General features: G+C 54.0%; 2 protein-coding genes across 9 annotated transcripts in view; one reads left to right on the forward strand and one right to left on the reverse strand.

Moving 5' to 3' along the window:
• The window catches only part of AGBL2 (AGBL carboxypeptidase 2), a 64,423-nt gene that overhangs the window by 17,958 nt on the left and 33,683 nt on the right, over positions 1 to 12,782 (reverse strand). For 5 of the 8 annotated variants that reach the window (XM_075129205.1, XM_075129201.1, XM_075129203.1 and 2 more), the window contains 5 exons: positions 3,623 to 3,753; positions 2,834 to 2,900; positions 1,952 to 2,056; positions 1,437 to 1,520; positions 100 to 175 (listed from right to left, as the gene is read on the reverse strand). In XM_075129205.1, coding sequence (XP_074985306.1) covers positions 100 to 175; positions 1,437 to 1,520; positions 1,952 to 2,056; positions 2,834 to 2,900; positions 3,623 to 3,753 — 463 coding nt within the window. Of the gene's footprint in view, positions 1 to 54; positions 176 to 1,436; positions 1,521 to 1,951; positions 2,057 to 2,833; positions 2,901 to 3,622; positions 3,754 to 12,782 lie in introns of all 8 variants that reach the window. The other 3 variants (XM_075129207.1, XM_075129202.1, XM_075129204.1) reach the window with 2 other exon arrangements.
• On the forward strand, positions 3,775 to 6,704 carry LOC125638649 (uncharacterized). The gene is made up of 2 exons (XM_048854705.2): positions 3,775 to 5,488; positions 6,077 to 6,704. The coding sequence occupies exons 1-2, from the start codon at positions 5,083 to 5,085 to the stop codon at positions 6,613 to 6,615; spliced, it is 945 nt and encodes a 314-aa protein (XP_048710662.2). The 5' UTR covers positions 3,775 to 5,082; the 3' UTR covers positions 6,616 to 6,704.

Consider the following 12,782-nt stretch of genomic DNA (forward strand, 5'->3'; position numbering starts at 1 on the left):
TTATGGACCAGCTCATGTTACTCCCTAATTACACACACCCATGTACACACACACCCTTTCTAGCACACGACGTGTGCCAAGACCACTTTGCACCCAGACCTGGTAGCTTCTCCTGGCGGGCATTAGGTTTTCTCCTCTGCAGATCTGAAATGAGGCCAGCTTCTGGAGTCCTGCCCTGTGTGGGGAAACATGGACACCGTAAGTCTCTCTCCACGCCTCCTGCCACGGCTCCGGCTCAGCGGCTCCGGCTCAGGAAACGAGGCATGGGCCTGTGCACACGGCAGCCATGTCACTGCTTGTAGTGAAGCTGCTTGGGCCACACCTGGAAGGGCTCTGCCTTTCCCACGCGACGCAGATGGCCAGGTTTCCAGAGAGCTCAGGGCCGGCACACACCAGAGTATGCAGCTCTTCTGAAAGTCCAGCCCCATTTTCTAGCAAGAATGGGGTGCTCTGACAGCTGCTTTCTGGCCAGTGTAAAATCCCCATCTGCCATGAGAATCTAGAGGGTAAGTTGGCTCTTGCCCTGGGCCTCCCACCTGATCCCCGTGGACTTTACTGTATGAGCTGGAACACCCCGATTCTGTAGGAGCGATTCTCCTTCAGTAGCGCCCTGATCTGCAGTGCCGCAGGTCTGCTCCAGCTCTTTAGCTACGCACAGGAGACCTGTCGTGCTGTGGGGGGCACATACTCCTCCCTCTGCCCACCCTATCAGAATGGAAATAGGGACCCTGCAGTGACGGGAGCTGGGAAGGAGCTGCTCTACCTCTGCGCCCCCCTCATTCACCATGGCCCCTGGCACTGGGGTCAAACCTTGCTACCTCAGCCGCGGCTGGAGGCCTCAGCCCTCACCGTGCTGGGAGCTGTACGAACATGGGGTCCCAGAGCAGACCTAACAGGTTATTGAGACAAAGAAGCAGGTTGCATGGGGGAGTCGGGGTTATGGCAGCGGATGCCTGGCTCTCAGACAGGCAGGGCACAGGCAGTTGGCGAAGGGACGTTAAAGGAAGAAGGAGCAAAAATTGAACCACCCTGCACCAGATCTGTGTGCGTGGGGTGGCGGGCAGCGAAGAATAATTAAGAGAGTGTCAGTGTTTTTTCAGTGTGTGTGTGTGTGTGTCTGCTTCCTCCTGCTGGCATGGATGAGCCTTCTGCTGCCCCGCCCCTGCTGCCAGGGAAGAGCCCTACATGTGTATGTCCATCCCCGCTGCGAGAGTGTTACAGTGTCTCGAACCCGGAGCCCTTTCAGACTCCATCCTCTGCCAGGGGTCAGGGAGACAGACGATCTCCAACGCCCCCAACTTGGAGTTGCAGGCGCAGACCCCATTGCAGTCCCCGGGAGCCCAGCTCCAGCAGCACCCTCTGGCCCTGGCTATGCAGTGGGGCCAAGCAGATGGTACTGTGGCTGTGAGCGGAGGGAGAGGGGAACTGCACTGCACCTGTTTGCCAGAGCTGTCCTTCACCGCACTGACAGGCTGGTGGGTCCGGCAGGTGGGGCTCCCCAACCTTCTCTCCCCAGCCACCTGCAAGGAGACCCAGAGGGGTATTTCCGAAAGAAAGCAAAGCAACCCTCTCCTCCCACACACCCTCCGCCAGCTGCTGGCAGAGCGAGCACTAGCCAGGGCGCTCCCCCAAGGGAGGAACTACACGCACTGGGAAGGGCCCCAGGGCACGGAGCCCACCAATGTGGCCAGGGCGTGAGTCACTCTGCGACGTGTGTATGTGGCCAAGGCCTCAGTCTCCCTGCCAGCCGCTTCTCCCTCCCTGCAGGGCAGGAAGCTGAACAAGGGCACATGCAGAAATGCACCCACAATACCCTTCAACCAGCCAGAGAGCTACCCAAGGCCGGCCCGTCATGGAGGACTCATCCATTGGGAGGCCTTTTCAGGCCCCTGCCTCGCTGTCCCAGGGAGGAGGCAGCTCCGTGGTGTGCCCCATCTGGCGTGCTCCTTACCAAGGTCTTGTCTTGGCACGTCAGCCCTTGGCTCAAGGCGTACTTCTGATGCAGCTCGTTCCTCTCCTTCCTCGTCCGCAGCCGCTTCTTCTTCTTCTGATGGAACTGGTGGGGTGAGCAAGGACCCCGCGGTCAGCACAGCTCCACCAGGGGACAGCCCTGCTCCCCAGGAAACACACCGTTCCCCACCACCCACAGCCCTTGATCAAGCCAAAGAAACCCACGTCGAGGCCAAGGCATGGTAACACGTCACCTGCAAAACTGGCCCCCATCTGGCCCATCCCGCTACCCTCGTTTGCAGGAGGCCTGGCCCTGGGGTGTGCAGCTCGCTGACGGTGCTTCAGCAACATACACCCCTCCAGAATTCGCCAACAGCAGCAGACTCCAGCCCTGACGGACCCAGCCCCAGCCCTCCCTGGGCTGCTCCCACTGCGGCAATAGCTGGGACCAGCTCAGCCCCGGGCGCTGCAGCTGGTTTCCTAACACCCAAAGCTCTCACTGCGGAGGGTGAAGGGTGAGTCGGGCAGCCCGGGTCGCCAGTGAATCAGGGAGCCCAGCCAGACTATGCTGCCCCGCCATTTCCAGCGTGCTGCAAACATTTGTATTCACACCCCACGTGCTCCTGGCCCCCTCCCATGAGAAAGCGTCACCCTGTCTGCCTCCAGCCGCCACGCAGCCCCTAAGCAGCCCCTTCCTAGAATGGCAGGTGGGCAGCTGAGGAGCTGGGAGCTAGCAGGAGAATGGCCACCCCATGTGGAGTGTAATGGCCTCACTTCCGGGGGCTGGGCATGGGGCATCGCACAGGGGTCTATGAGCCCTCATTCACATTGCCCCCTGGGCGCTGCCCATAGTTACATCCCTCCGCAGCCGCGTGGCTCTCACCTTCTCTGCCATGCTGAGTAAATGAGCAGGTAGGCCGTCGGACTGCGAGCTGTTGGAGCCGCTGGTGCTGCGCCAGGCAAAGAGAGCCCCTTAGCTGTTTGCACAGATTCCTGGCTGCCAAGGCCACAAGGGCCCATTCGGACCACCCTGCAGAAAAGACAGGCCCCCCCCAGCCATCCCTGCAGCCAGCCCAGAACCCCCAGCTGAGCCCCCAGCCACCCCGATCCAGTCTGGATTTACGGATGTCAAGTGGCGGAGACTCGCCCAGGCCAGCTGTTCCAATGGTCATTCCCCTCCCTGCTGAACCCAGCCCCTTCTCTCTCCTCTGGACTTGTCACTTCAGCTCCCAGCCGCTGGATCTCACTCTGCCAGTGTCTGTGGCGTTCAGAGCCCCCTGCTAGCAGAAATCTCCTCCCTGCCGTGAGCCAGGAGGCTCCTGCTGAACTCACACTGCCTAGCAGGTCCCGAGTGCTGGGCGCAGCCAAGGCCCGGGGCTTTAGGGACAGAATGAGCTGGGGGCAGCTGTCGCTTGGGGGTTCTCCAACGCAGGCCAGGAGCACAGCCCCGCAGCTCTGGGATCTCTAGGCTCAGAGAAGTGGGTTTCATGGGGCCAGCCAGCCTTCCCCCAGTCAGGCACAGCACACCCTCTGCCAGGAGTGCAAAGGGCTCAGCCCACCCTCCTCCCTCCAAGGCTCCTCCGGAGATGGGCCTGGCCAGCCATGGACCAGGTGTCCCTGGGGCAGCAGAGCTCAGGAGGGTTCTCCTTGGAGGGTGACGGGGCGGCGGTACCTGGACTCAATGTCTGACAGGGAGATGTCGCTCCAGGCACCGTCTGAGTCCTGCCCACGGCCCAGATCCTTGAGCTTTTGATGGATTTGATGCTGAAGCAGCTCCTGGAGCTCGGACAGACACTGCAGGAACTGAGAGTAGAGAGGCAAGAGCTCACACACACCTCCAATGGAAGGAGTTTCATTTTTGGGAGCACTCCATGAGTCTCTGCTTGGCCAAACCCATCCCCTGCAGCACACACAGTCTAAAGGGAAGGAGCAATTAAGCCCCTTTATGGAGAGAGACAAATACAATAGAAGCTACTGCCCAAGGCACTCAGCGACATGGCAGAGTTAAACTGTGTGGTCTGAGGGCAACCCAGAGCTGGCTGTGAACACATGGGCTAGGGGATGGCATGGCAAGCTGTGTGTAAGAGAAAGAAAAGCCACAGACAGCAAGACAAGCAGTCGAGAGAATGGCCCTGGTAGGAAGCAGAGACACAGCTCTTTGGGCACAGACCTGGGGGATTTCTGAGCAAGAACACTGCCTGCTGCTGTTTGTTCCTTCTGTGCTCAGTGGAACAGAACTCTGCTTGCATACTTTTCAGCTGAACGGGATTAAACCTAGAATATCCCCGACTCGAAGTATCCGTTTTTCCTCCTAACAGAAACAAACCTGCAAGGCCCTGAGTACTGACAAACTGCTTGGGCCAGAGGGGCAACCTGGCTCCCACGTGCAGTGACTCTGGAACATGGCAGCCAGGGCTCAGACACTTGGATGAGCTGACAAAGATTCCATGACTGGGATGTCCAGTACAGAGAGTCATAGAATCATAGAATAACAGAGTTGGAAGGGACCTCTGGAGGCCATCTAGTCCAACCCCCTGCCCAGAGCAGGACCAATCCCAACTAAATCATCCCAGCCAGGGCTTTGTCAAGCCTGACCTTAGCCCTGGTCTACACGAGGACTTTAGGTCGAATTTAGCAGCGTTAAATCGATGTAAACCTGCATCCGTCCACACAATGAAGCCCTTTATTTCGACTTAAAGGGCTCTTAAAATCGATTTCCTTACTCCACCCCTGATAAGTGGATTAGCGCTTAAATCGACGTTGCCGGCTCGAATTTGGGGTACTGTGGACACAATTCGATGGTATTGGCCTCCGGGAGCTATCCCAGAGTGCTCCATTGTGACCGCTCTGGACAGCACTCTCAACTCAGATGCACTGGCCAGGTAGACAGGAAAAGAACCCCGAACTTTTGAATCTCATTTCCTGTTTGGCCAGCGTGGCAAGCTGCAGGTGACCATGCAGAGCTCATCAGCACAGGTGACCATGATGGAGTCCCAGAATCGCAAAAGAGCTCCAGCGTGGACCGAACGGGAGGTACGGGATCTGATCGCTGTTTGGGGATAGGAATCCGTGCTATCAGAACTCCGTTCCAGTTTTCGAAATGCCAAAATCTTTGTGAAAATCTCCCAGGGCATGAAGGACAGAGGCCATAACAGGGACCCGAAGCAGTGCCGCGTGAAACTGAAGGAGCTGAGGCAAGCCTACCAGAAAACCAGAGAGGCGAACAGCCGCTCTGGGTCAGAGCCCCAAACATGCTGCTTCTATGATGAGCTGCATGCCATTTTAGGGGGTTCAGCCACCACTACCCCAGCCGTGTTGTTTGACTCCTTCAATGGAGATGGAGGCAATACGGAAGCAGGTTTTGGGGACGAAGAAGATGATGATGAGGAGGAGGTTGTAGATAGCTCACAGCAAGCAAGCGGAGAAACCGGTTTTCCCGACAGCCAGGAACTGTTTCTCACCCTAGACCTGGAGCCAGTACCCCCCGAACCCACCCAAGGCTGCCTCCTGGACCCAGCAGGCGGAGAAGGGACCTCTGGTGAGTGTACCTTTTAAAATACTATACATGGTTTAAAAGCAAGCATGTGAAAGGATTACTTTGCCCTGGCATTTGCGGTTCTCCTAGATGTAGTCCTAAAGCCTTTGCAAAAGGTTTCTGGGGAGGGCAGCCTTATTGCGTCCTTCATGGTAGGACACTTTACCACTCCAGGCCAGTAACACGTACTCGGGAATCATTGTAGAACAAAGCATTGCAGTGTATGTTTGCTGGCATTCAAACAACATCCGTTCTTTATCTCTCTGTGTTATCCTCAGGAGAGTGAGATATAATTCATGGTCACCTGGTTGAAATAGAGTGCTTTTCTTCAGGGGACACTCAGAGGAGCCCATTCCTGCTGGGCTGTTTGCCTGTGGCTAAACAGAAATGTTCCCCGCTGTTAGCCACAGGGAGGGGGGAAGGTTGAGGGGGTAGTCACGCGGTGGGAGGAGGCAAAATGCGACCTTGTAACGAAAGCACATGTGCTATGTATGTAATGTTAACAGCAAGGTTTACCCTGAAAGAGTGTAGCCACTGTTTTATAAAATGTGTCTTTTTAAATACCGCTGTCCCTTTTTTTTTCTCCACCAGCTGCATGTGTTTCAATGATCACAGGATCTTCTTCCCAGAGGCTAGTGAAGCTTAGAAAGAAAAAAAAATGCACTCGCGATGAAATGTTCTCCGAGCTCATGCTGTCCTCCCACACTGACAGAGCACAGACGAATGCGTGGAGGCAAATAATGTCAAAGTGCAGGAAAGCACAAAATGACCGGGAGGAGAGGTGGCGGGCTGAAGAGAGTAAGTGGCGGGCTGAAGAGAGTAAGTGGCGGGCTGAAGACAGGGCTGAAGCTCAAATGTGGTGGCAGCGTGATGAGAGGAGGCAGGATTCAATGCTGAGGCTGCTGCAGGACCAAACCAGTATGCTCCAGTGTATGGTTGAGCTGCAGCAAAGGCAGCTGGAGCACAGACTGCCACTGCTGCCCCTCTGTAACCAACCGCCCTCCTCCCCAAGTTCCATAGCCTCCACACCCAGACGCCCAAGAACGCGGTGGGGGGGCCTCCGGCCAACCAGCCACTCCACCACAGAGGATTGCCCAAAAAAAAGAAGGCTGTCATTCAATAAATTTTAAAGTTGTAAACTTTTAAAGTGCTGTGCTTAAAGTGCTGTGTGGCATTTTCCTTCCCTCCTCCACCACCCCTCCTGGGCTACCTTGGTAGTCATCCCCCTATTTGTGTGATGAATGAATAAAGAATGCATGAATATGAAGCAACAATGACTTTATTGCCTCTGCAAGCGGTGATTGAAGGGAGGAGGGGTGGGTGGTTAGCTTACAGGGAAGTAGAGTGAACCAAGGGGCGGGGGGTTTCATCAAGGAGAAACAAACAGAACTTTCACACCGTAGCCTGGCCAGTCATGAAACTGGTTTTCAAAGCTTCTCTGATGCGTACCGCGCCCTCCTGTGCTCTTCTAACCGCCCTGGTGTCTGGCTGCGCGTAACCAGCAGCCAGGTGATTTGCCTCAACCTCCCACCCCGCCATAAACGTCTCCCCCTTACTCTCACAGATATTGTGGAGCACACAGCAAGCAGTAATAACAGTGGGAATATTGGTTTCACTGAGGTCTAAGCGAGTCAGTAAACTGCGCCAGCGCGCCTTTAAACGTGCAAATGCACATTCTACCACCATTCTGCACTTGCTCAGCCTGTAGTTGAACAGCTCCTGACTACTGTCCAGGCTGCCTGTGTACGGCTTCATGAGCCATGGCATTAAGGGGTAGGCTGGGTCCCCAAGGATACATATAGGCATTTCAACATCCCCAACAGTTATTTTCTGGTCTGGGAATAAAGTCCCTTCCTGCAGCTTTTGAAACAGACCAGAGTTCCTGAAGATGCGAGCATCATGCACCTTTCCCGGCCATCCCACGTTGATGTTGGTGAAACGTCCCTTGTGATCCACCAGAGCTTGCAGCACTATCGAAAAGTATCCCTTGCGGTTTATGTACTCGGCGGCTTGGTGCTCCGGTGCCAAGATAGGGATATGGGTTCCGTCTATAGCCCCACCACAGTTAGGGAATCCCATTGCAGCAAAGCCATCCACTATGACCTGCACATTTCCCAGGGTCACTACCCTTGATATCAGCAGATCTTTGATTGCGTGGGCTACTTGCATCACAGCAGCCCCCACAGTAGATTTGCCCACTCCAAATTGATTCCCAACTGACCGGTAGCTGTCTGGCGTTGCAAGCTTCCACAGGGCTAGAATCCTAGAATCCTAGAATATCCAGGTTGGAAGGGACCTCAGGAGGTCATCTAGTCCAACCCCCGGCTCAAAGCAGGACCAATCCCCAACTAAATCATCCCAGCCAGGGCTTGGTCAAGCCTGACCTTAAAAACCTAAAAGGAAGGAGATTCCACCACCTCCCTAGGGAACCCATTCCAGCGCTTCACCATAGAATCATAGAATCATAGAATATAAGGGTTGGAAGGGACCCCAGAAGGTCATCTAGTCCAACCCCCTGCTCGAAGCAGGACCAAATCCCAGTTAAATCATCCCAGCCAGAGCTTTGTCAAGCCTGACCTTAAAAACCTCTAAGGAAGGAGATTCTACCACCTCCCTAGGTAACGCATTCCAGTGTTTCACCACCCTCTTAGTGAAAAAGTTTTTCCTAATATCCAATCTAAACCTCCCCCACTGCAACTTGAGACCATTACTCCTCGTTCTGTCATCTGCTACCATTGAGAACAGTCTAGAGCCATCCTCTTTGGAACCCCCTTTCAGGTAGTTGAAAGCAGCTATCAAATCCCCCCTCATTCTTCTCTTCTGCAGACTAAACAATCCCAGTTCCCTCAGCCTCTCCTCATAACTCATGTGTTCCAGACCCCTAATCATTTTTGTTGCCCTTCGCTGGACTCTCTCCAATTTATCCACATCCTTCTTGAAGTGTGGGGCCCAAAACTGGACACAGTACTCCAGATGAGGCCTCACCAATGTCGAATAGAGGGGAACGATCATGTCCCTCGATCTGCTCGCTATGCCCCTACTTATACATCCCAAAATGCCATTGGCCTTCTTGGCAACAAGGGCACACTGCTGACTCATATCCAGCTTCTCGTCCACTGTCACCCCTAGGTCCTTTTCCGCAGAACTGCTGCCTAGCCATTCGGTCCCTAGTCTGTAGCTGTGCATTGGGTTCTTCCGTCCTAAGTGCAGGACCCTGCACTTATCCTTATTGAACCTCATCAGATTTCTTTTGGCCCAATCCTCCAATTTGTCTAGGTCCTTCTGTATCCTATCCCTCCCCTCCAGCGTATCTACCACTCCTCCCAGTTTAGTATCATCCGCAAATTTGCTGAGAGTGCAATCCACACCATCCTCCAGATCATTTATGAAGATATTGAACAAAACCGGCCCCAGGACCGACCCTTGGGGCACTCCACTTGATACCGGCTGCCAACTAGACATGGAGCCATTGATAACTACCCGTTGAGCCCGACAATCTAGCCAGCTTTCTACCCACCTTATAGTGCATTCTTCCAGCCCATACTTCCTTAACTTGCTGACAAGAATACTGTGGGAGACCGTGTCAAAAGCTTTGCTAAAGTCAAGAAACAATACATCCACTGCTTTCCCTTCATCCACAGAACCAGTAATCTCATCATAAAAGGCGATTAGATTAGTCAGGCATGACCTTCCCTTGGTGAATCCATGCTGGCTGTTCCTGATCACTTTCCTCTCATGCAAGTGCTTCAGGATTGATTCTTTGAGGACCTGCTCCATGATTTTTCCAGGGACTGAAAATGGCAGACAATCGTTCCGCGCCTTTTTTCTGTGCGGATGCCATACCAAGGTAAGCATGGAGCTATCGCCACTCGCTTCTCAACTGTGAGGGCTGCTCTCATCTTGGTATTCATGCGCCTCAGGGCAGGGGAAAGAAAGTCACAAAGTTCCATGAAAGTGCCCTTACGCATGCGAAAGTTTCCCAGCCACTGGGAATCGTCCCAGACCTGCAACACTATGCGGTTCCACCAGTCTGTGCTTGTTTCCCGAGCCCAGAATCGGCGTTCCACAGCATGAACCTGCCCCATTAGCACCATGATGCATGCATTGGCAGGGCCCATGCTTTCAGAGAAATCTGTGTCCATGTCCCGATCACTCACGTGACCGCGCTGACGTCGCCTCCTCGCCCGGTATCGCTTTGCCAGGTTCTGGTGCTGCATATACTGCTGGATAATGCGTGTGGTGTTTAATGTGCTCCTAATTGCCAAAGTGAGCTGAGCGGCCTCCATGCTTGCCTTGGTATGGCGTCCGCACAGAAAAAAGGTGCGGAACGATTGTCTGCCGTTGCTCTGACGTAGGGAGGGGCGACTGACGACACGGCTTACAGGGTTGGCTTCAGGGAGCTAAAATCAACAAAGGGGGTGCCTGTACATCTAGGAGTATTTCAGGCAGGACTTCACGGAGGGTTCCAATAAGAAATGGTGCACCTAAGTTATTGTTCTTATTGGAACAAGGAGGTTAGCCTGGCCTCTGACTGATACATGCCTAGATTTACCTCGCTGCACCTTCTCTGTGAGTGACTGCAGTGTGACCTAGAGGAATGAGTCCCCTAGACAGGGGAGGAGACAAATGAGTACAAAACAAATCTGGTCTATTTCTTGTTTTGACCCACTCCATCTATCTTTTACATCTTTGGCTGGCAGCAGACGGTGCAGAAGGACTGCATGCCATCCACATCTCATGGCTGCTCGGCAGAAGATGGTACAGTACGACTGCTAGCCATCCCCATCTCTTGCCTGCCTGGCAGAAGATGGTACAATACGACTGCTAGCAATCCTCATCTCTTGCCTGCCTGGCAGAAGATGGTACAGTACGACTGCTAGCAGTCCGTATCGCCTGCCCGCTCACCATAAGACGGTTCAATAGGACTGACTGCAGGACTAAAGAGAATGACCTGGTCAAGTCACTCCAAATTTAGTCCCTACGCCCATGTCTGCCCAGGCGCTCCCAGCCGACGTGGCCAGGAGCACCTCGGACACGACGAGGACGACTACCAATCGTATTGCACCGTCTGCTGCCAGAAGGCAATGGGTTGCTGCTACTGTGCAGCAAAGCCGTTCCGCGTCTGCCAGCACCCAGGAGACATAGGGTGACGGTTACCTGAGCGGGCTCCATGCTTACCATGGTATGGCGTCTGCACAGGTAACTCAGGAAAAAAGGCGCGAAATGATTGTCTGCCCTTGCTTTCACGGAGGGAGGGAGGGAACGGGGGCCTGACGATACGTACCCAGAACCACCCGCGACAATGTTTTAGCCCCATCAGAGTGCTCCATTGTGACTGCTCTGGACAGCACTCTCAGATGCCCGATTGTTTGCCGTTGCTCTGACGCCGGGAGGGGCGCTTACAGGGTTGGCTTCAGGGAGCTAAAATCAACAAAGGGGGTGGCTTTACATCTAGGAGTATTTCAGGCAGGACTTCACGGAGGGTTCCAATAAGAAATGGTGCACCTAAGTTATTGTCCTTATTGGAACAAGAAGGTTAGCCTGGCCTCTGATTGATACATGGCTAGATTTACCTTGCTGCACCTTCTCTGTGAGTGACTGCAGTGTGATTAGAAGAATGAGTCCCCTAGACAGGGGAGGGGGGGAAGCAAATGAGTACAAAACAAATCTGGTCTATTTCTTGTTTTGATCCACTCCATCTATCTTTTACATCTTTGGCTGGCAGCAGACGGTGCAGAAGGACTGCATGCCATCCTCATCTCTTGCCTGCCTGGCAGAAGATGGTACAGTACGACTGCTAGCAGTCCGTATCGCCTGCCCGCTCACCATAAGACGGTTCAATAGGACTGACTGCAGGCAGGACTAAAGAGAATGACCTGGTCAAGTCACTCCAAATTTAGTCCCTGCACCCATGTCTGCCCAGGTGCTCCCAGCCGACGTGGCCAGGAGCACCTCGGATATGACGATGACGGCTACCAGTCGTACTGTACCGTCTGCTGCCACAAGGCAAGGGTTGCTGCTACTGTGTAGCAATGCCGTACAGCGTCTGCCAGCACCCAGGAGACATAGGGTGACGGTTACCTGAGCGGGCTCCATGCTTGCAGTGGTATGGCGTCTGCACAGGTAACTCAGGAAAAAAGGCGCGAAATGATTGTCTGCCCTTGCTTTCACAGAGGGAGGGAGGGAACGGGGGCCTGACGATATGTACCCAGAACCACCCGCGACAATGTTTTAGCCCCATCAGGCATTGGGATCTCAACCCAGAATTCCAATGGGCAGCGGAGACTGCAGGAACTGTGGGATAGCTACCCACAGTGCAATGCTCCGGAAGTCGACTCTAGCCTCGGTACTGTGGAAGCGCTCCGCCGAGTTAATGCACTTAATGCACTTAGAGCATTTTCTGTGGGGACACACACACTCAAATATATAAAACCGATTTCTAAAAAACCGACTTCTATAAATTCGACCTTATTCCGTAGTGTAGACATACCCTTCGGAAGGGGATTCCACCACCTCCCTAGGTAACGCATTCCAGTGCTTCACCACCCTCCTAGTGAAAAAGTTTTTCCTAATATCCAACCTAAATCTCCCCCACTGCAACTTGAGACCATTACTCCTTGTCCTGTCATCTGCTATCACTGAGAATAGTCTAGATCCATCCTCTTTGGATCCACCTTTCAGGTAGTTAAAAGCAGCTATCAAATCCCCCCTCATTCTTCTCTTCCATAGACTAAACAATCCCAGTTCCCTCAGCCTCTCCTCATAAGTCATGTGTTCCAGTCCCCTAATCATTTTTGTTGCCCTCCGCTGGACGGACATCCTTCTTGTAGTGTGGGGCCCAAAACTGGACACAGTACTCCAGATGAGGCCTCACCAATGTCGAATAGAGGGGAACGATCACGTCCCTCGATCTGCTGGCAATGCCCCTACTTATACACCCCAAAATGCCATTGGCTTCCTTGGCAACAAGGGCACACTGTTGAGTCAACAACACAGAGATCCTTGGCAGGGGCTGGCAAGTGGCCAGGGCACTGCAGGAAGAGCGCTAGCATCCCTGGAATGCAGAGTAATTCCAGAGTGCACAAAGGAACACAGTGATTGCAAACACATATGTTAAGGTGCCATCTCTGCTGAGTCCCTACGCCCCTGGTGTGCCCACGGCTAGTATAACCCTGCTCCTCTGCCTGCCTCCCTACACCCTGGTGTGCCCATGGCTGGTATAACACAGCTCCTCCACCTCTATCCCTACACCCCTGGTGTGCCCACGGCTAGTATAACCCTGCTCCTCTGCCTGCCT

The sequence above is a fragment of the Caretta caretta genome, chromosome 6 (assembly GCF_965140235.1).
Source record: "Caretta caretta isolate rCarCar2 chromosome 6, rCarCar1.hap1, whole genome shotgun sequence".
In the NCBI taxonomy this organism is placed as follows: domain Eukaryota; kingdom Metazoa; phylum Chordata; order Testudines; family Cheloniidae; genus Caretta; species Caretta caretta.